Source organism: Mastigoproctus giganteus, chromosome 5 (genome assembly GCF_048544385.1).
Source record: "Mastigoproctus giganteus isolate SK-2022 chromosome 5, ASM4854438v1, whole genome shotgun sequence".
NCBI lineage: Eukaryota > Metazoa > Arthropoda > Arachnida > Uropygi > Thelyphonidae > Mastigoproctus > Mastigoproctus giganteus.
In genome coordinates, this window is record NC_143579.1 from 99,713,910 (window position 1) to 99,738,447 (window position 24,538).

Genomic DNA, 24,538 nt, shown 5'->3' on the forward strand with positions numbered 1-24,538 from the left:
TGTTATTGGAAAATCATTAAAACCTTGGTGTTTCAAACACGTACGGAAACTCCCTGTGGGTTACTTTGCAAACAAGAAAGCTTGGATGATTGGATATTTTTCGGCAATACGTAAATGATTGAAATAAGGAGCTATTCAAAAAGAGGAAAAATATTTTATTGTTAGTTGATAACTGTCCTGCACATCCTCAGATTCAAGGTTTGTCCACCATTAAGCCAATGTTTCTGCCTCCCAATGTGACATCAATTTTACAACCAATGGACATAGGTGTAATCAAGAGTTTGAAAGGATTTTATAAAAGATTTCTAGTTCTACATCTGATCAGTCAAAGAGAATAGAAACTTACCGAGTCTATCGATATTGGATGCTATAAATTTATTGAATGATGAGTGGAACAGTGTTACTTTGACAGCCATATCGAATTGCTTCAAGAAATTGAAATAAAATTTCAATTGTAGATGAAGAAGATGGAAATGAAGAAAACAACTTACCATTATCTGAATGGTTGCTACGTAACAATATTGTAAGTTTTAATACAGATAACATTGATGAATTTGTACAAGTCGATGACAACTTATTGACTAGTAGTCTTCCTACAGAGAGTGACATTGTAGATGCTGTGCTCAACAAATATGATAAAGACGATGGTAAAGACAATTATTGTGATAATGATATGATGACGATTGAAAATGAATCAAAATCAGTGCCATCAATCTCACAAGCTCAAGGTGCAATGGACACATTAGTAAATTTTTTTTGAAGGAACTGACGCAAGTAATGAGACATAACATGTTGAGTGTTTTAAAGGACAACTTAAGAAATATCACAGTGAAATCTAAAACAGATGTCAATTTTAAGATTCATAAATAAAGACTAATTGAAATTGTGTTTATTATTAAGTAGCATTGTTTTAATTACAGAGAAATGCATTGTGTTTAGTATTAAGTGTATGGTTTTAAAATTATAGCCAAATAAATTGTAGTAGTAGTAGTAGTGGCGGCATGTGATGCAAGAAAGCAAATGTATGAGCTTATGCAGCATCAGCCAAAAAAAAAAAAAAAAAAAATCACACCATTCCCTCCAAATGCCTGTCCAGTTCCTCCTTAAATTTATTCAACCTATCAACTTCCACAACAACAGATGGAAGTTTGTTCCAGCAATTAATCACCCGCTGGCTAAAGGCAAATTTCCACACATCTATTCTACATCTGTCTTTTCTTAATTTGAATTTATGCCCCCTTAGGTTCGTAATCTGAACAAGTGGAAGTATCCCATCAGAATTCAGCGTGCTCAATCCATTCAAGGCCTTATATACCTCAATCAGATCACCGCACAGGTGCCTAGTCTCCAGCCACTGCAATTTGCAGAACTTAAGCCTCTCTTGGTAAGAGGATCCCTTCATTCCCCTCACCAATCTTGTTGCCCTTCTCTGTACCCGCTCAAGTAAATCTACATCCTTCCTAAAATGAGGTCTCCAGACCTGTACGCAGTACTCAAGGCGTGGCCTGACCATTGCCTTATACAGAGGGATAATCACCTCCTTTTCCCTGCTAGCAAAATTCCTATATATCATTGACAAAACCCCATGACCTGCCCTGGCAGCCTGTCTACATTGCTCAGAGAACTTCATATCTGACTTTGTGTTTAATATTAAGTGTATTGTAGTTTATACAAATATATTAACACAATAAGTAGATAAATTACTTATATTATTTTTTTTTCTCTCTAATAATTCTTTTGTTTTTTGAATCTATCTTTTTATCAAGTAATTGAGAATTTAAAAAAAATAGGACGTAGATTTAACTCATCACTGATATAAAATGTTCATTGTTTAACTGCCCCAGGGGTTTCCCTATCTCCACTTTCACTGATATAGTGAGTAACACTTATAATGAGGAAATTTTGTCTCTCCCTTAATACTCATTATAACTAAGTTCGACTGTACACTACTTGATTCATCCTTTAAGTTACATGTATAAATGCATTGATATTAAATGTAGGGCAGTATTTCAAAAAACACACAGCTCTTACTTGTATCTGTTGAACTGTACTAAGTTATAATTTAATCCAACTAGAAATTTTATTTACAATTATGAACAAAATTTCAGATACCCTATTACACGATCTATTTTTTTTTTTTTATCATTGTAATAAGCCAATTCTTTTCCATTTATAAACAGGTAACTGAGAATCTCAGTCCTTCCTTTCATTGAATTAAGAAATATGTCCCTTGATTTTAAAATTCAAATTGTATTTGCACTGATTTAATCCATTATTGGATTAAATAATGAAATCTATACAAATTACCAAGGATTTTACTGTTTGGTTTTTTTTTTTTTGGTTTTTTTTTGAATAAATTCAATATGAAAATTATTTAAGACAATTAATATTAATAAGTTATCATGCAAGTTGATGAAGCTGATAGTAACATACAATGTTCATAAAATTATTCAGATATTTTAAAATAGGAATTACTTCAATATATGCTTTAATCATGATACTACTAATAAACTTTATCTGTGAAAAATTCACAACACAAAAATAAACATTTCTGTGTTTATTACTTTGAGGATCTGTGCCAAACCTCGATCAGAGCACCAATAAAAAAAATAAATAAATAAAAAAGACAAGCCCTTTTGTTTGCATGTGTATGCATGTATAATTTACATTTTTACAAAAACAAATTTATTACTTAATAAAACTAAGGATAATTCCTCATTTATCTTTCCCAATTATAATATATATTGTATTTTTACTCTATAATTGATGTAGTTTTCTCTTTCTCTTTAATTTGATTGAACAGTCAGTCAGTTTTCACCGTCTTGATTCAATATTAGGCATTTCTTTGCTACTAACCACATTAAATGCTGTGGCGAGTGGAGGAGTTACTCTTACAAACTGCTGCTGGATGCATTGTTGTCAACTTGGCTACTAAGGTTTGAAAACCTATTCAAACTGGAGGTTTGGAGACCTTGGGGATTGCAATTATTTAGTGGGTTATTCTGATGGCCATTATGTTGTCTATTTTTGGTGCTGGTTGATATTCCGTTAAAGAGAGTTATCCAGGTTAGGGAGATAGCAACTCTTTGTTACTACACTGATTTGATTGCAATTATTTAGTGGGTTGTTCTGATGGCCGTTGTGTTGTCTATTTTTGGTTCTGCTTGACATTCCGTTAAAGAGTTATCCAGGTTAGGGAGATAGATTTGTTCTGTTGACAGTTTTTCTGTCATCTTTCTATATGTGGAAAGCTAAGTAGCCCCTCCTTTTTTGAAGGTGGGTGATGCTTAAGACCTTAGGGAGAGAACATTAGAAGGTATGGTCTTCTGATATGGAATGGAATGATATGTCACCTTAGGCTAGGTTGCCTCGTTTCATGTGATGGTGTTCAATGCTTTTCCGTTAATTTCAGAGCAGTTGCCCTACATAATACTTTCCACAGTTACGATCAAGTTTATATAACAAACCTCTTGTTAGCCGGGGGAGTTAAGGATTTATTTAAGGTTTTTGCTACTCTTAAATCTGACAGTGTTCTGCCTTTTCACAGTTTTATTAATGGTTTCTCCTATATCTGGACAGAAGGGGAAAAATGAATTGGGATCTTTCTAGGGGAGGGATTTGGAAGTTGTCAACGGTTCTTCTAATCATGGATTTGCTAATGTAGTGGTTTTTTGTTCTGTGTGAGTTCTTGTTGTGAGTTGTATTGAGTAGATTCTGAGTTCTTTCTGGTTCTTTACATTATATAATGCTAATTTTTAGTATTTTAAACTTTCCCTATCAGTTTAAACTTTTATTTAACCACATGAAGTGGTTCAAATAAAAGAATTTCTGCTCCTGATTTCACATCACCAAATCTAAGAAATAATTTTGGGGTTAGGGTAGGGAAAGAGTTAATCTCCTAGTGTTTCAAAGTAGCCTGTGTAAATTTCTGCTAAAAGGAATTACCTGTACTTGGCTTTCTATTTTTTTTTTTTTTTTTTAACAAAGAATCTTCTACTGAAAGAAAAATCTTCCACTGAAAGGCTTCCATAAAAGAATCTTCCACTGAAAGGCTTCCATAGCATCATTAATTTCAAGTGAGTTAAGGGGACAAAGGTTAGTTTAAATGGGCTGTTCTAATGAGGGAATTGGTGGCTTTGAAGAAAATATATTAGAAATTATTTATATAAAAAGATTTTTTATTATTAGATCAACCTATCTTTGAAAATTTTCAGCAAGTGTCTTGATGCTGGGACTCTTCTGTTATTTGGAAGTTGCTCTCATTAAATTAATCCCAAAACCAGATAAACCACAAAGTGGTCCTAAATCATACAGGTCTATCTCCTTATTATTTCATATAGAAAAGTTATTAGAAAAACTCAGTGTACAGATGTAATCAACTTCTGATAGAAAATAAATCAGTCCTCCTCTCTTCAATATGGCTTTAAGCCTGGTTGTAGTTGAAGATGTGCTTTTTGAATTAAAAATCTAATTGATAGTTCTATCTACAATACGTTGACATTTTATACTGATTTTGGAGGTGCCTTTGACAATGTTTTGTGGGGGGGGAGGATGTCCTATGGCACCTTAGAATTGCTCATTCTGAAATTTTAGCTAAGGAGCAACTTTTTCGGAAACTGCTTCATGGAATTTAAGCATTTATTGCATAAAATTATTATTTTTTTATAATTTTTGATTAAAAATTAGTAGTGTAGTAATTATTGTGATTCTCTGATTAATTTGGTGCATTTGTTCTTTATTTCACCTTTGTAATTGCTTAAAAAAGCACATTTGACTTCTGCCAGATTTGTGTTCTTTCGATAAGAACATTCGAATTTTACTACCATTGTAGTATTGATATAGGTGATATTTGGAGGTATCTATGTAGTTTTGTAGCAGTGTAATCAGTATTAGCAGAGGCCTATAAACTATAAATTATAGCAATATAAATGTGTTTTAATAATGTAGTGTATAATGTACAACATTAATATTCCTAGATCTTTTGTATCAGTGATTTGATGCGAATATAAAGTATCATATAACTAGGAGTGTAATACATAGTACTAGAATTGTAGGTTTTAATTGTGTTAAACAAGTAACTTGTAGGTTCTAATCACATACGTTGGCATATTTTTTTAGCTAAGGAATTTTATTCATGTAAGGCTATAACCAATTTAAAACTCAACGAATGTAACAGTATAGCATAATATACACTCAGTGATCATTGAAGTATGACCACATACCTTAATAGTGTTGGGTGACCATTTGCACAGATAACAGCCACTGTTTGCCTCGGTATTGACTCCACCAGATGTCTGAAGACATCTGTAGGGCTCTTCAGCATACTGCCTACAAGGCTATCTACAGTGTCAGAATAGATGACAGTTGGATGTCCATGTGCCTCACTTCCCATTCCAAAACATCCCACAGTTGGAACTGAGTTCAGGCATATTTGGAGGCCAATCAAGATGGGGTGATATCTTCACTGTGTTTCACAAACCTGTCATGCACAGTGCAGACCTAATAACATGGTAGGGTAGGGCGCACTTGGTCTCCTAAGAGCTGCTGGTTGGTCCATATGCACCAGGACTTCTAGTTCTTGCTAGCAAAACATGCCCCATATTAATCAATCTTCACCACCTGCCTGGATAGCTAGCACCATGCATATGGATCCATGGACTTGTGTTGCTTGTGCCACACACACACACACTGAGGCATCCATCAGCATATTGCACCAGATATTTGGACTTATCCAACTAGCACACTCATTTAGTCTTCCAGTGTCAAATCAGAGTGTTGTTTACAAAACAGCATTTGTCATCGCTGATGATGATGATCAGCAGTGAGAAGAGGGGTATCTCTTGAGTTGTTTGCTGTGGAACCCCATATCTGAGTGTGAGGTGTATCATCATTTGGGATATCATTCTTGCATTCTCCATATTCTATTGCATTGTCAACTGTTGCACAGTGACCTGCCATTAAGCTCATACAACATGCTGCACCCTTCATGCTCACATCCACCTTGCATAATTCTTTATGGTTCTGTTAACGGGAAGTGGTTTGATCCATTCTTTGTACACCTTAACCACAGTGGGCTGTGAGCAGTGGAAAAGACATGCTGTTTCCCCATATGGAAGCAGCCAATGCACAATCTCCCACAATCGTGCCCATTTAAACCTCCTTGATATCTTTACCACATACCATAATGGCTACTTTATCACTTTAACTTGCACAACCAGATGCAAATTACTACTGTTCTAGCTTGCAAAGCTATTCAGCTTTTTATACTGCAAGCTATGCAGCATAGTCCATTATGGATGAGGAAGTCATAATTCAGTGATCACTGAGTGTATATAATGTAAACTTGATAATATAACCCCAAGGCTGTGAAGGGAAAGTTGCAATACTTAACCTTGTAACCAGTTACAATCAAATGTTGCAATAAAGTCTCTCTCTCTCTCTCTCTATATATATATATATATATATATATATATATATCTTCAACTAGGCTGGGCATTTTGTGCTTAATAACTTCTCCATCTATTTTTATTTTTATTTTACTTTCATTCGTGACACACACACACACACACACACACACACACACACACACACACACACACACACACACACATATATATATATATATATATATATTTTTTTTTTTTTTTTTTTTTTACTGCTATTACTGCATTTAGGTATCTATCAGATTAGCATATTCTCAAGCTAAATTGAATTTTAATGTAAATCATGCTTCAGATTAGAGCAGCAAAGTAACACATTGAAAGTTGCTTTGCTGCTCTAAAAGTGCCATGGCAAGGGAAAAAATTAAAGATGCTGTTTTCTTATCAATTGCAGCTTAACGAAATGTGCTCCTTGTGTGATATTTGTGGATTTGTCTTGAATAGTACATGATGGAGCCAAGAGGATGTCTTTGTGTGTTCGCTATAAACAGTACAAGGACATTAGGTGTGAATTGAGCATTCTGATGATTGTTTATGAGAGCTTGAAGGATAGGGTCGATACCATTGAAGGAATTAAAATGAGAGGCTCTCAGCTGCCTAACTCAGCACTAGAGCACTCGCTTGTGCATCAAAGAAGACAGTGCCAAACCACAAAGGAGAATGCACTGATCCCAAAGGAAGTAGTTGTCAGTAAATTGGAAATACGTTGTGCAAAAAGGATTAAGTCATCAAATGCAGCCATTTCTGGGATGTCAGACACATGATGTCACTCAGACATAAGACATCGTAGTAGTAGGGGTATGTGATGCAAGAAAGCAAGCTTATGTAGCATCAGCCAAAAAAAAAAAAAAAAAAAATTTCACACATCCATTCCCTCTAAAAGTTTGTCCAGTTCCTCCTTGAATTTATTTCAGCTATAAACTTCCAAAACAACAGATGGAAGTTTGTTCCAGCAATCAACTACCCCTGGCTAAGGGCAAATTTCCGTACATCTATTCTACAGCTGTCTTTCCTCAATTTTAATTTATGCCCCCTCAGGTTCATAATCTGAGCAAGAGGAAGAATCCCATCAGAATTGAGCTTGCTCAACCCATTCAAGGCATTATGCACCTCAATCAGATTACCTTGCAGGTGCCTAGTCTCCAGACACTGCAATTTGCAGAACTTAAGCTTTTCTTGGTAAGAGAACCCCCTTTGTTCCCCCTCACCGATCTTGTTGCCTTCTGTGTACTCACTCAAGCAACTCTACATCCTTCCTAAAATGAGGCCTCCAGACCTGTATTCAAGGTGTGGGCTGACCACCATTGCCTCATGCAAAGGGATAATTGCTTCCTCTTCCATACTAGCAAAATTCCTGTATATCATTGACAATACCCCATGACCTGCTCTGACAGCCTGTCTGCACTGCTCAGGAAACATATCTGACTGCACAATTACTTCCACATCTTTTTCATTTTCTATCACCCTAAGTGTAGTACCACAGAGTTGGTACTTTTCTCTGGGGTTACTTCTACCCATATGCAATCTGCATTTGTCATATTAGACTTCATTTGCCACTTCTCAGCTCGTCTGCAAAACTTTTCTAGATTCTGTTGCAGTAGCACACTGCCATTACTGTCATTAATAACCTAGCCAACCTTTGTAAACTCTGCAAACTTGGGCATTAAACTTGATATACATTCATTAATATCACTGATAAATATACAAAACAGTGGGCCCACCGCCGAACCTTGGAGGACTCCACTAATAACATTAGTCCACGAAGAGCAGCGTCCATTGATCACCACTCTGTCTTCTCCCACTCAACTACCCTTTTAACCATTGTAGCAATGTACCCTTAATACTATACTGCTCCAATTTGTACAGCAGTCTTCTTTGTGCAACAGTATCAAAATCTTTCCTGAAATCCAAATATATGATATCAAAATTATTTTTTGTAGCCAGTTCCTTTGTAACCACATAGTATCGAATCAAATTTGTCAGACAAGACTTTCCCTTGACAAACCCATCTGTGTCCCAATGATTACTGCAGTCTTCTCATGCTCCTGCAGTGCTTCTTTAACCAATGACTCCATTATTTTCCCCGGAACAGAAGTTAAACTAACAGGTCTGTTATTACTTGTGTTACCCTTTGATCCCGCTTTGTGAATTGGGGATACATTTGACCATCTCCAGTCTGTGGGACTTCCTCTGAGACCAAAGTTGCTTTCGTAATTATGGCTAAGGGTTTGCTTAATTCCTTTGCCACCTCCTTTAATATAACTGGATAGATCCCATCCACCCCAGGTGCCTGTCTTATGTAGAAATCGAATATGGGGAGTACAATGTATACTGAAGGGACATAGTTTTTGCTGCCTTGCAGCACTGGGGTTCCCCTCCCCCCAACTTCACATGAACAAACCATGTAAAGGCCAAAGACAGTGTAGGTATGTTGTTCCTCTGCCCACTTGGCTGTAGAGCCCAGAAACTGCGGACCCCTTTGCCTGCCAAACACCATGAGAAGTTGGGACAGGTTGTAGATCATATAACATTCTCTGGCTGGGGCAAACCCTAACATCACCAAAGCTTGCCAAGGAGGGCCCTAAAAAAAAAGTTTTTGTTGGAAAGGAGCAGTGGGAAGACTGAGTAGAGGTGTACAGATTAAGGCAAAGAAGGTGAGCGGTAGGGAAACTTTCACCTGAAAACAAGTTAAAGAGATAGAGGAACATCCTTATGGTAAGAGCCTGCCCTCCATGGAAAGAACAGAGAAAGAATTGGTGTGTAGGGGGGGAGGGGGGAGTGGCTTTCAGAAGGGGAGTGAAGTCATAGGGTCAGAGTGCTTTGTGAGGGGAAAAATTGTACTGTGGGCACACAGTGCAATGTAGTAAGAAATCCCACACCACTGGCCAGACTAGCTGCAGCCAGTGTCAGCAGATATGCCTTTAAAGAGAGGAGGCATGAAGTCAGCAAAGCAGTGGGATTCCCCAAGTAGTTTTCCTGTACTCCAGTCTAGTTCTGGGATGGAGCTGTCAGAACAAACACTATCCATAATCTGATCACTTGTCACACACCCACATAAATGCAAACAGAGTAATTGCACATGACATTACTTTCTCTCACTCATTTGCCACCTTACATCCATCGTCTTTCAACCAGATATGACACAATCACCGTCTGAATATAGACAATGTATACATTTTTTTTTTAACTGGTTCACAAGCATTCACTCAACCATTGCACTGTTTTTATACAGATAACAACTTTGGATTCATACACATTTTAACAACTTAACCTTCAGAGTTGAGAATTATATATAGACAAAAAGGTAATTATCAGTGTATTTGTAGGGGAGTTGAGCTATCAGGTTAATAACCATGAAAGAATTGAGAGAACCAGTATGCTAAAAAACAAATTAATTGAAATAAAATGCAGTTAATATAAGCATAATTATTGTAAGTACCTAAAGCTGTGGGTCCTAGGACTTGAACTATATTGTCTTGGGGTGGCAGCGAAAATCGTAGGAGCCACTGCAATAAGCCAGGTCTCTGTTTCTGTTATGATGTACACATAAAAGCTATACGTATACATTATAGCTGACCAGAAGGAAGAATAAAAGAATAAATAAACTTTCAAAAATAAATAATAATAAATAAATAAGTTCATGCAGATAGAATCCTGTGGAAAAAGAAGAATGAAATATAAAATCAAAGAAATCTAAGAGATGGGGCAAAACAAGAAAACTTACTGTCTGTATGGACCGGAAGACGTTGAAAGTCAGTGGTGACTGAAGGAGAGAGCTGAGTGTTTACGTGCGTTGTGTATATATGTTTGTTGAAGTAGCCCAGTGTGGTGGGGGGTGAATTCGTAAACAGGAACTGTACCCATGTGATGAGGAAGAGAGCAATTAAACAGATGAGGCAAAAAGCCATCAGAGGGAGAAACAAAAACTAACAAAGTAGTGAGGAAAAGACACTAAACTTTGTAATAGAAGAAAACAAATAGCATATTGATATTGCTTTCAGTCAGCCTAATTGCTCACGAGAAATAAAATGTGGTAAAAAGAACAGCAGAAAGTAATTGGAATGGAGGTGAATAAAGTAGTGCTCGGGCTGTCCAGGGTTGCAAACCTGTAAACGGCCTCTGTAGCCGAGTGGTCAGGAGTGGGAATGCAATAGCACACACACTCTTTGAGGGCGCCTCCGTAGCCAGGTGGGAAGGAGCAGCAGTGCGTAGCACACGCTTCTTGATTAGACCGGGGTTCGAGCCCGTCACTACCAAATACGGAGGATGCGGAAAGGTCAGGGAATGACCACCGCATATTCCCGGAGCAATATGGCCTTAATTGCTAATGCTCCTAAAAACCAAATAACAAAACAAACAAACACTCTTTGAGTAGACCAGGGTTCAAGACTCTGACTTCTAAATACGGCCGATCTGCCAACCCGCACAGGAAATGGACCATAGCCTAGCAGTTATGGTCCATTTCCCTCAGCATGAATTGCTGAGAAGGCATCCATCCTGCAGTTTACCTTTTTTTTTTAACCACAGTTTGTCCCTGGATGGATGACTGGACAATTGCCTCGTGTTTAAGTCAATAATGGCAATGTTAAAGACAGTAAGTTTTTTGTTTTGCCCCATCTCTTAGATTTTATATTTCATTCTTCTTTTTCCACAGGATTCTATCGGCATGAACTTATTTATTATTATTATTTATTTTTTTTAAAAGTTTATTTATTCTTCCTTTTGGTCTCTGTTGGGTCGGCTATGATGTATATGTATACCTTTTATGTGTACATCATAACAGAAACAGAGACCTGGCTTATTGCAGTGGCTCCTACGATTTTCGCTGCCACCCCAAGACAATATAGTTCAAGTCCTAGGACCCACAGCTTTAGGTACTTACAATAATTATGCTTATATTAACTGCATTTTATTTCAGGTACTTTGTTTTTTAGCATACAGGTTCTCTCAATTCTTCCATGGTTACACCTGACATATTACACCTGACAGCTCAACTCCCCTACCAAATACACAAATACACTGATAATTACCTTTTTGTCTGTTTTTCATTATGGTTGCCGGTTTTTTCTGTGTTTACCATAGTACCCCAGATCCATAACCCAGTCTTATTTAATTTTTATAAAATTTTTTATAAATTTTAATTTCTCATTCTTGTTTACTAAAACCTTCAGTAATTTCATTGGATCTTTATCATTTTTTATATACACACACACTCACTAGTTTTCAAAGAAAGTGTATCACCCCTTAAAATTGTAATTATCGTCCGAATAACATAAGTATATGACAATATGACTTGCAGATTGCATTAGATAATATTGACATGCATGGGTGATGACGTAATATTGCATCAGCTGTTACTTTCAGCTATATAAGCATGATCTGCAAGAGTTGCAGTCATTCCTTGCTTGTGTCAGGATGGCGAGTTATGTGCAGTTGACGCCACGAAGAAAGAGTGCTATTGTTGCTTTACGTGAGGAAGGATGTTCTTCCTGTCATATTGCTTATAGAGTGTCTTGTAATCAGTCGACAGTGAATGCTGGTTCTGCTGATAGGAAAAAAGGAACTGGACACAGACCAGTTTCTACACCAAAATAAGATCACGTTTTGAAGCGCTTATGCCTTAAAAACCGTAAAGCTTCTTCATTGAGCTGAAAAGAGAATGGGAAGAACATACAGGAGTGGTAGCAAATGCAGTAATAGTCAGAAGACGACTCTTCAAAAATGGACTTGTAGCCACGTCAATGGACCCCCGAGCAGTGGAAGTCAGTTATTTTCTCGGATGAGAAGAAATTCAACCTGCACAGCTCTGATGGGAGACAAACAATTCGCCTTAGATGTGGTGAAGAATACCATCCAGACTGTATGGTGTCTACAGTGAAATTCCCTACCAGCCAAATGATATAGAAGTGCATTTAATACAGGAATACCTCGCATAGCACGGTTAATTTGTGCCAAAAAAAATACCGCACTGATCGAGGTATTATTATACCTCGATCAGTGCAGTATATTATATGTATTTTAATGTAATGCATTCTGACAATTTGATTATATGGGTCTAGTTGCAAAAATATATAGGTGTTTGTTTACCATAAATTGATGCACACAAATTTTTGAAAAAAAAAAGAAATTAAAATGATAAAAATGAAAAATACTAGTAAGTACAGCAGAAATGATTTTTATTACGGTATGTACATACCAAAAGAATATAAGTGAAGTATGTACTACATTTTTATTTTGAAAAATAACTGATCAGCTTAGTTTGAACAGTTTTTTTTTTTTCCCTTCTTATCTGCAATAATATCTTTATAACATCGAATGTCATTTTACGACACCTGCCTTACTTTCATACCTCGTTCGATGTTTGAACTGTCAAACTATCCAGAACTGTCAGCACCATTACATTTCTTCTTTCCACTCATATTTTCGTATAAAGGTGTAACATTTATAAAAAATAATCTTTAATAAAAATACACAGCGAAAAATATTTGTACAGCTTACGCACAGTGAACGACCTCACCGCTTGGAATCTAGAGTGTTTACTAATGTATGAATGCTAGCAGAGTCCCTATATAATGGGAGTTGCGACAACAGTCAGCATGGCCTTGAATCCATAACGCATCGGCCTACGTGTTGGTATTATAATATATACATATCAAATGTATTGGTGCGTAACGCAGTTATTTTTTTTTTCAATTTGTAAACCGTGCTAAAGCGAAACCTGCACTGTTCCAAAACCGTGCTATGCGAGGTATTCCTGTATTGCGGAGTAGGTCACCTGCAGTTTATAAAAGGTTCCGTAAATGCCAATGGATACCTGGCTGTATTGGAAGGCAAATTGCTGCCAACCATTAGAGAGCATTTCAACCTGCCAAATAGCTGCATATTTCAGGACGACTCTGCTCCTTGTAATCAGGCGAAAAGTGTAAGTAGGCACTTCTTCATTTCTGCATTAGAGGTTTCACAGTAATGTTTTTACATTTGTTAACAGGTGAAAAAATGGTTAAAAGAACAGTCCATTACAACTCTTAGCTGGCCAGGAAACAGCCCGGACCTGAATCCTATAGAGAACTGTTGGCATTATGCGGAATCTGCAGTTGCCAGAAAGAAACCAAAGACCCTTCGTGGACTTCAGGAAGCTATAATTCTTGTTTGGAACCATAAACTATCAGTTTATTATCTTCAGAAGTTGATGTTGTCAGTGCCTCACTGGTGTGCTGCTTTCATCAGGGCCAGAGGCAATTCAACTAAATATTAGTTTGCACCTGGTGAACTTTTTATTTTGTTTTCCATTTAAAATGATAAACTGAAGCAAATTGTGGCTTCTGATAATATTTCAGTCATAATTGTAGTGTTTACCAAAACGGTTGTATAAAGGTTGTAAATGCTCATTTTGGAATATTTTGAGAGCACCTGTCAAATATTACTTAGTTGCCTTAACTATTAATAAATATCTTTTGTTTATATTTCTATTTGTGATACTAATCATTAATGTAACATACCATCGCAAAAAGGGTTAGAAATGTGAAATTCCTAGGTGATGCAGCTTCTTTGAACACCTGTCGGGGGGGGGGGGGGGGGTTTCATATTCAGTGCATTATTTAAGACATATTAAACACTTAATGGACTTTCTCATACTCTCCTGTTTTCAGATGTTTATTCCATCCAATAAAACAATAACCTGAATAGGACAGGGATAGACACTTTTTTTTTTTTTTTTTTTTTTATGCAAACTCATTTCCCACCCAGCACAAACACAAAAAATAAAATATATGTGTGCTCTCGCATACATTTATATTCATTGCACACGCCTAGCGAATCATACAGCGCACGTGTCAAATTCACATGCCGCAAGCATATAAGGCTTGATGTTTGGCATCCGTGAACAGTAACAGCCTCTGTCATGGACAAAGCAAGCAACCTATCAGACCTGGAAAAAGGCATGATCATTGGCTATCGGGCCAGGGGTACCAGCATATCCGAAACAGTGGACTTTGTGAAATGCTCACGTGCTGCAGTGGTGAAAGTGTATCAAGCCTGGACGAATGGGACAGTTTTGACAACCAGATGTGCCGATTTTGGAGCCCCATGCGCCATTGATCCCGGTCGTGAATGTTGGCTGAAGCAGTTGGTCAGGACCGATCGGCACACTACTGTTGCTCAACTGGCCATCCAAATGAACCGTGGGGCCACCAGAAAGGTCTTGTGGCCCCACAGTTCATTTGGATGGCCCCAACACAACAGTGCAGTGACTCTGTTGCGCATGTTGCTCCGGAGCAGATGCTTGGTGACAGCCGTTCATCACAAACAACGCCATCAGTTTGCACAGCTATACTGGCACTGGATCCCGGCTGAATGACTGGTGGCCTCCTCCATTGAGTCACGGTTTCTGCTCCACCGAGTGGATGGATGGTGGCATATTAGGTGTGAAACCTCCAAGAACAGACACTCAGGCATAATTGTTGGCAGAAAGTAGGTTGGTGGGGGGCAATGCTATGGTCTGGGAAATGTTTTCATGGCATGGCTTGGGTCCACTGATACCTCTGGAGGGCACCCAGAATGCAAATGGTTACTTATCGATCGTTGCTGACATTAGTATACAAGTACACCCATACATGTTGACCATGCTCCCTTGGGGGGGGGGAATGGTATCTATCAGCAAGACAATGTGCCATGCCTTATCTCCAGAACTGTCTGTGAGTGGTTTGAGGAGCACGATGAAGACTTCAAGCTACTCCCTTGGCCACCGAATTTCCCTGATCTTAATCCAGTTGAAAATCTATGGGACCACCTCGATTGACACATCAAACGGATGAATTCTCCACCAAGGAACCTACAAGAACTCCGGGTTACACTGCAGTTTGCATGGTCACAAATACCCGTTGCAACTTCTGTGGACTTATATGAATCCTCCCACAGCGGCTGACTGTAGTGCATTCTGCGAAAGGTTCATATTGTGGATACTTGGTAGGTTGTCATAATAATGTGACTGGACCCTATATGCATATGCACATGAAATATACACACATCCATACCTATAAACAGTCGTGTCCTCATATGCAAATATTCATGTACATATATTACTTATACAGCTATATCAGGACACATTCGTGCATTCAATTAATGACAATTACACATTCTGTCATAAGGTATGGGAACATGGTAATTTCAGGTGGGGGGAGGGAGATTTATATTCTCACTATGTGGAAACAAGCTCTGACTCACATCTGGCAATACAGACTTGAATTAGAGCTACACCCTAGCATAAACTTTTAATACATACTGATTGGCATTCACTATTTATGTCTGTGAAGCAAATGCTAACATTATATTCTGTCCGGGTGGGAAGCACATTCTAACAGGCCGGTCTTATTTAGGTTTGTCTGTATTGAGATTTGTCATGGTCCATGTAGTTGTGTTTGTCTAAGTAGGGGCTCAGTCCGTGTGGTCCTAACTTCGCTACTTCTCCTTGACTCAAACACCTTTTGAGCAAAATAACAGAAGGCCCTATAGTATGTTTCATCAGAGAGGAGTAAATGTCAATCAACCACAATTTGTTGGTCCTATCTTTGACATTAGTATACATCTATGGGTCTCTTTATCTGTTTTGGTTATGCCCAAGAAGTCTGTTGGTATTTGTCTTCTAAGCCTGTAATTACAGCCTCTTATCATTTCTAAATCCAGAGGGATTGTACCAGCTAGCACCTCAATAGCAGGTATGCTTAGGCTTAGAGTAACAACATGCCCTTGTGATGGTCAATAGTATGATCCGCTGGATTGTCTAATTTAGCCCCATTCCTATTCAGAGTTGCTCTAGTAAACTGGGTGCTTGCACCATAGGTGATTACTGGGAGGGAGATTGCCTTATAAAGTAGTGCAAAAGTCTTCCTTTTAAGTCCCCAGTCAGAAACTAATCCTTCCACTCATGCCAGTATAGTTCTGCACTTTTCTGACAACATATGTAAGATGCAGATGACAGGTTAGTTTCTGGTCAAACGTCGAACATAATAATAAATAAATTTTCTGTTTATACTCCGGGACGACCAAACGGTCAGAGGAGTTCACAAATAGACAGAATACAAGAAACAGCACCGTATTCAGCAGTCACAGGCTTGAACCCCGGTCACTCAAGGCACGTATACTTGCGCACCTGACCACTAGGCTACGGCGGCCTATTGGGTATTTTAATTCCAATACTAAGACTCTTGTTTTTCTTTTGATTTGTGGGCATCTATTTATTTACCTTTAAGCAGTATTGATCTGGTTTTTATGTTAGATATCTTTGCCCATTTTTCTGTAGAGTGTTTAATGCAGAGTTTGCATGTTATTCTAGAACAGCTCAAGTATTTGCCTTAACCAGAAGAACAAGGTCATCTGCAAAGGTGACCTTGTCAATCAACTGGGCCAATATCCATCCCTAGAAACTCGTCCAGCAACAGCTTTCAAAAGCAGGGACCCATCCCTGAACCCTGGGGCCATCCTTGTGTTACTTTTATAGTGATAGAATTGTATTTTGTCTTAACTGAAACATGCCTATCACTGTAGTAGGTCTTAATACATCTGTATAAGTTCTGAGGTATTTCAGCATGGTGAAGTATGCTTGGTCACCATAATGCATCAATACAGTACAGATGTTTGTTTGTACTGCAATTAGGTGTTTGTTGCCAATTGGAAACAGTGCATCTAATATGTTTCTGTTTCCTCCCAGGTATGTGTTGTCTGGCCAGCTACAGTATTCTTAGTGTTAACTACATCTCCTTTTGGTAGCTTGTTGTAAAGTGTGGTATGCTACATCCCAAGGGTCAGTTTATTTACCATTATAGCAACAAGAAATTGCCAAGACACTTTCTTTTTCTGCCTGATAAGGCTGCTATATGGTTTCTGAAGTTTTTGTATGTCTCTCTTCAGGTGTGGCTTCTGCTGGCAGCCAAATTGCTGGTAATAAATTCACTAGAAACACTAAACAATGTACACACAATATGGAGCCAAGGAGCAAAAATACATAACAGATTCCAAAAACATATCAATAGTTTTGATGAAAACATTAATCTGACAATGGAAAATGCAAAGATAAAATCCTTCCTTTTTTATATGTAAATGTTGGTAAACTAATACTTTAGTTTTAAACTTTTATTCAAACCACCCTGTGTCAGTGAAAATTGGCATTATAAAATGTATGACCCTGAGAGCTCTTGGAATCTGCCTGGCAGATAACTTACAACAAGAACTCAATAACATAAGAACTTATGCTTACATACAGTGAATACTCAGAATCTGCTTTTAACAAAACCATTAGAACAAAAGTCTAGTTCACAGTGCAGGTACCTCATTCCCTACCAGAGGGCCAGGTCTTCCAAACCTCTGCCCTGGGTCTTAAAACATCACCCACCATCAAAAAAGAGGGCCCTCTTAGAAGCTTTCTACATACAGAAAGATGATGGAAAAACTGTCAATAGAAACATAGTTACTTTCCCCCAATAGATATCCTTCTTCAGTGGAATGTCAACAAGAACCAATAAAATACAACATAATATCCATCAAATAACCCACAAAACAATCAAAATAATCAAACCCCCCCCCAAATAACCTCCAGTTCAGTTGGGTATTCAGACCTTAGTGGCAGCCAAGTTGACAATTGACTAAAAGCAACAATAATGCATCCAGCAAGCAGTTCACAAGAGCAACTTCCCTGCTCCTCTCTTTTCCTGCCATCATTGTATCAATGTACCATGATGGAAGGACTGTATGGAATACAGGGGATCCTCATTATCTGAGGATAATTGGTTCCAGAAAATTTCACTTAAAACGGGAACTAAATTTTCATAGTGTGTATTATATACTTTTACATAGTAAAAAATGTGGATTGAATGAACTGAAAAATGAGACAATTATTTTGTTAGACATTTTTTATCATAATATGTTGAACGATATAAGGCTATTTTTTCAGTTTTACGAATAAAGAATAAATCCAGAGTCATTTGGGTTTTTTTGACATTTTTTTTAGATAAAATTGTGTTGTAGCTTTTAATTATGTCTTTAACCTCGCACTTAATTTTTGCTGCATGATCGTGAAGAGGGCCATTTTCACAAAAATATTCAAGTTAATTTTTTCAAGGGTTTCCTTTAATTCTTTAATTTTCAAATCCTCATAACTACAGGGACTTGGATCACAAATACTCGGATACCAGGGGACCCCCCCCCCCCCCCCCCGTATTTCTCCTAGACTGTGGGAAACTTAAGATGTGTCATAATTTTATCTATACCAATTTCCCACAAATGAAGGAATCACACTGTTCTGAAATATAATGTTCAGTAATTAAATTTCTAAATTGTGTTAATTCAGTGTTTATTAAATTAATCATTCTACCTACATAATTTCATCAACAACCTTATTTTCTTATTAATATTGAATAGTCTGACTTTATACATGCCAATTAATTTTTCTTGTAGGAAATTCAGAAAAGTTTAATTTCCAAATTTGATAACCCACAAATCTTAAATTGCTGCTAAAATCTGTTAAGAGAGTTGGTTTGATGACATCTCTTATCAGAATACAAGATCACGCAATTTTTAGCTAAGTTGGGGCCAGGAATATTCTGATGATAACACATACTGTGGTGTACTGCCCTGTGTCTGCCTGGTACTTGTGATGTCTAAAAATTACTAAAATAAATCTAATTCCATAACTGATGGTTCTGTACTCATAGGTTACTTCTGAACTGTCCCTGAACATAAGTGGCAGATACAGTTCTTTAGAAGTCAGAATTATACATTACCTGGTTAGTCTACCTCCTGACAAAAAAACACATAGACATTTTATGATCAGAGCATTCAGTGCATGTTGTCTGTATTTTTGGTGATGTTTTTTGAGCATATTTGATTTATTTTATTAACCCTCCATGCAGGCACATTAATATATTTCATCCATTAAAAAAAGCCTAAAAATTAAAATATCTGTTAGAATAATGATTGTGTAAATTTTAATGCTCCATCATAGATTTGACATTCAATCTGTATTAATTGTGTTAAATATGGTTGTAACAAAAAAAAAAAAAAAAAAACCAACAACCCCTCCCACACGAGAGCAGATGCCGTATGTACAAAGTACACTACATGCTGGCTCATGATAACCACTTTTTAAATTTTTATTTAAAAACAATTGAAAATTACAAAAAAAAAAAAAAACCATTAAAATAATGAACAATAAGCAGTTTCCTATATTTCAGATTATTATTATTTTATTTTTTCTTTCCAAAAAGTCATTATTGGATGGTGTATTTTTTTTTGCTATGTTGCAATTTTAAATAGAAAAGAAAACTATTTCTAGCCTTAATTCCAAATTACACTGCTTGCTCATGTGACTTATTTTGGTGCATCCATTTGAGGGAGTAAAATTCATGCTGTTGCTATACAGAATCATAGCCATTACATTAGACATGAAGAGAAATGAGATCAGACTTCTGGAGAGTAGATTGTTGAAGCCTGAAATTGGGAAGCAGTTGTATCTTGTTCATACAATTATGCAAATACTTTTTAAAAAAAAGTATTTAATATTCATATCTTTAAAAAGTTGCATCTTCATGCTCTTGTCAGGTGTCTAATCTTCTGTTATATCATTGTTTCCATGGAAAAATGTTTTTCACTTTATATCATTTCAACCTGGCCTTTCCTAGAATGAAACTTGTTCGTAAGTCTGAGGATTACATATACACTAGTGTGCAAAATTTAAGGACCACTCAGATTTTCACCTGTAGGTTCTCATAGGAGTGGCCTGGATATGGGAAAAGCATACCAAAGGAACCTCGTGAGGTACAGAAATGATGAAGGAAACAACACTGACACAACAACGGAAACAAAACGGTACAGAGGGACATTTATTCAAAAATGTTAACATACCACTGGCTGCCATGATACAGATGTATCACTGCCAAAGATCGAACAAAGGGAAGAGGTGGTCCTCAGTAGGAGATATAGCCACCCCTAATGTCGTTGCAGGCTTTGCACTGCCTGTCCATACTTAAAACAATGTTGATAAGTTCTTGCAGTAACATTGTCCATTCCTCTGTCTGTGTCATCTTCAACTGGTGAACATTTTCTGGTGGGTGTAGATGTGCGCTAGGCGTCTCCCCAGAGCATTCCATATGTGTTTGATGGTATTTAGATTGTAGGAATGGGCAGGCCAATCCATATCAACAATGTCCTCACTTTCCAAAAGTATATGACAGCTGCAGTGCGATGGGGGTTATGGTTCTAATCCATAAACATGAACTCGGGGCCAATGACACCTCAGAACAGATGCACGTGGGGAAGGGTTACCTCAGTACAGTAGCGTGCACCGGTTACAGTACCACCTTCCAGTATCTGGAGTTGTGTATGTCCATCCAAAATAATGCCTTCCCAGAAGAGAACACCTCAACCACCTTATCAATCCCTTTCAGTGATGTTTGCGGGATGATAGAGTGCCAACCTCTCGCCAAATTAGCTGACGTCCAGAATCACTGCTGAGACTGAATCTACTCTCATCAGTAAAGAGTACCTTAAGTAAATATTTTGTGGTTGTAACCTTTAGAAATAGTGTTGGTCCTTAAATTTTTCACACCAGTGTACTACTCCAAATTGTCTCTCACATATGCATGAGCATTTCTTTTCTGTGAGGGGAAAAACAATTTCTGATAAAAGAAAAACAAATTAGCCAAATTTACTCACTGAATTATGGTTAAAACAGAGCACCTCATAACTGACCGATTCACTTTTTTATTATTATTATTTCCTCCAATCTCTGTCTGTTACATTGCTTACATTTTTTTTGTAACAAGACTTTGAATTAATTACAGTTTATCATTTTGGCACTAGCACCAGTGCTGGCATTCTGTTGCATTGTTAAAGTACACACAATTTTGTGCAGGTGTTATACATAGAAAATAAATATTTCTGGCCAAATCACCAAAACTAAAACAGAATTCTAATTTATTTTTGTGTTACTCCTCTCTTTTGGATAATATTTGTTTTTAGCATATTTTCCTCTATAATCATGAATTTTTATAACTAAAAGGTAAGCAAAATTTTCCACTTGTAAAGTAATATTTGAGACCTAACCAAATAAATTTTAAACAATAAAAAATGAAATTGATAATTTTACAATTTCTTTTGATGCTCCATTAGATCATGTAATATTTAAATGAGAAACTGTTAATAAGAGTAATTTTTTTTTAAAAGAAGTGGAGGCCCGGTCAATTCAGATTATTTCTGTATACTTGCTAGTTTTTAAATTATTTTAAATTATATTTTGTTCTTGATTTTCTTGCCTTTAATTTTGTGTATTCTAAAGATCTTTCTTTGAAAAAGATCAATAGATTTTGAGGTTGATTATTTGGACCTTAAAATTGACATAGTAAATTGCATACTAAAATTTTATCCTGTAAGGAGGCGTAATATGAACATGTTGGCTTATCAGTATCTGCATGATACTCTGGTACCCCATAGTTTTAGATTTAACATTTTTATAGACTTTGGTTCACTTTTGGAGTTTCATAAGGATCTCATAAAAAAAAAAAAAAAAAAAAAGCAATCTAATTTTTTTAATAGCTCTGTTTTTAACTTTAATATTACTTACATCAATAGAAAGAAAGAAAATTTCCTTCACTTTTTACATTTAAATCCTCACAATTAAAATCTACATTTATAATATTACCAACCTGCATAATTGTTAATTTTGATATTTGCATAGGCTGGAATACTATCTAAATTTTAATCTCCCTCCCATCATAAAAATACCCTTTATGTTTAGTATTTTTATATTGTTTGATATTTTCATTTTTATTTCTCCTTTTTTATTTTTATTTTTAATTTAATTTTATTTCAGCTGGACTATGCACTGGGGTGCTGTTATAGAGATAGTTCTGTTTGACAGCTGTTGCTGATTATTCTGCTGTAGTTATGGTAAGGCTTTGTCGTTGTTTTTTTTTTTTTTGTTTGTTTGTTTTTTTTTTTTTTTTTTTTTAATCCCTTGCATATTTTTCTTTGTGGATGGCTTTCTACAGCTATGCAAAGGCAACATATTGGTTAATTCTTGGCCATCAGGTTAATCATTTTTCCCTGATAAAACAAGCCTACAATAATTTTTCCTAATTTATCTCTTGCTCCATTCACTCTCTCTATCTTTTTTTTTTTTTTTTTTTTTCTCTCTCTTGATATAATTGTTCATGTTGCTTGTATTATAGCTCATACTCAAGTTTATCAGCTGTTCAGACTCAACTCTAAGAATACCTACAACCACATCTTTTGATAACTAAATAGGTAATTTCCTTAGCATGCCACCCCTTATAACAAGGGTATTGGGAAAATTATGTAAAGGAAAAAATAACTTGTGTAGCATCAGCCATAACAGAATTTAGTATTACCCATAATCATTCATTCATTTACCTGTTTCATTGAAGTGTTTATCCAAATCCTCATTAAATTTACATAAGCTTCCAACTGCTATAAGGCTAGATGAAAATTTATCTATTAGCAATTCCATTTTTCTTATGTCTAGGCTATATTTATTATTTTGTTTAAATCTTTACCCTTGTGTATGGCCTGAAGAGAAACAGGTAGCCTCAGTTCAATTTACTCAATCATTTCAGATCCTGAAGTACCTTAATCAGATTCATGCAGATGCCATTTTCTAAACATGCAGCTATTTCTCTTTCTATAAAATAATCTTTTGTACTGCTTTTATCTAACCTTATTGTGCTTCCCTCTACTCTTTCAGTAGGTCTGTGTCTTTCCAAAATTATAATTTTCAAACCTATGGTACTCAGAATGTGACCTGATCATTTCTTTATAAAAAATGATAATCACTTCTTTTTTTCTCTACAGGTAGTGTTGCTATATATTGTTACTAGAACCCAATCTGATGGCTTAGCAGCCTTTCTGCACAGACAGATTAAATAATTAACAGATAACAGATTAACATTAACTTCATAACAGATTAAATAATTATTCCCAGATCTATTTCATGATTAACCACCCTTAACATGTTCGTAGCTCCCTGTTACCTCTGACCTTAGTGCATAAAGTTCAACAATAATGGGCTTGACTCATTCTAGACTGGGAAGGACCCAAAAATGACTCATTCTGGACAGTCATTTTTGGGCTTCCTTCTCACTATGGCCAAATTAGTCAGTCTGGTGGAAATTGCTTGACAGAAATATCAGGTTTTTCATCGAAGAGGAGGATGTATAAACACATCAGGTTGGGGTGATCATGTTAAACACAAAATTACCATTACCTAAATGTAACTGTTGTACCTTAGCTGACATTTTTTGTATCATTTGAATATTTTAGTAATGAAATCACATACTGTTATTATTTTTAATTATCTGACCACATTTATGTCATCAGTAAATCTGGACATAAAATACCTTCATACCTGCTGTTATTACCCCTCCTTGTAGGAACCTGTACATGATGAGGGGACCGCCCAGTGATGCTGCTAGTCCTCCAGAATAGCGTCACTGGAATCCAGTGCTCACATCTAGGATTCAGGCAAATAGCATAGAAATTAATTGTGTTTGCTATGTGCTGCAACCTGTGAACACTCAGAAAATTCTGGTGGTCGAGGAGGCCCAGCTTCAGTATGCAACTTTGGCCCCATGTTTTGAAAACAGGAGACACTGGGATGGCTTATCCAGGATTAATCAGCCTAGTTAATCACCCCTCTGTGGTGGGTGAGAAGCCTGTAGTCAAATAAATAATCCCGATAATATAAATTCTTCTGTGACTCAGATGGTGAACCAGATACAGTCAACTTAGCAAAGAGATAAAAGAACTGTAGATATGCCAGATCCAACAATTTTGAAAATACCACCCTTCTTTATACAGAAGGGTGTGGGAAGATTGGCAAGCTCCCCTAAATCTGTCCAACAGCTGCATTATGAAGACATCCTCATTGCAGTGAAAAGTGGCAAGCAAGTTCTCAGAACAGTTCCTCTGAGCTACTTCAATTGGTAGAATATCAATCACTGTAACAGTCCCATAAGGCTCTAAACTCATCCTAAGATGTGACTCTGAATAGGGTCTCTTTGAAGCACCTGGAGAGGAAATCCTTACTTTCAATT

General features: G+C 36.7%; 1 protein-coding gene across 3 annotated transcripts in view; it reads left to right on the plus strand.

The window, feature by feature from the left end:
- The window catches only part of LOC150085583 (phosphatase and actin regulator 2-like), a 462,740-nt gene that overhangs the window by 389,834 nt on the left and 48,368 nt on the right, over positions 1-24,538 (plus strand). For 2 of the 3 annotated variants that reach the window (XM_090373361.1, XM_090373363.1), the window contains one exon: positions 22,300-22,376. The exons of the other annotated variant lie outside the window; for it this stretch is intronic. In XM_090373361.1, the coding sequence (XP_090229487.1) occupies positions 22,300-22,357 (58 nt within the window). In that variant the 3' untranslated portion in view covers positions 22,358-22,376. The remainder of the gene's footprint in view (positions 1-22,299; positions 22,377-24,538) is intronic. 3 annotated transcript variants of the gene reach the window in all.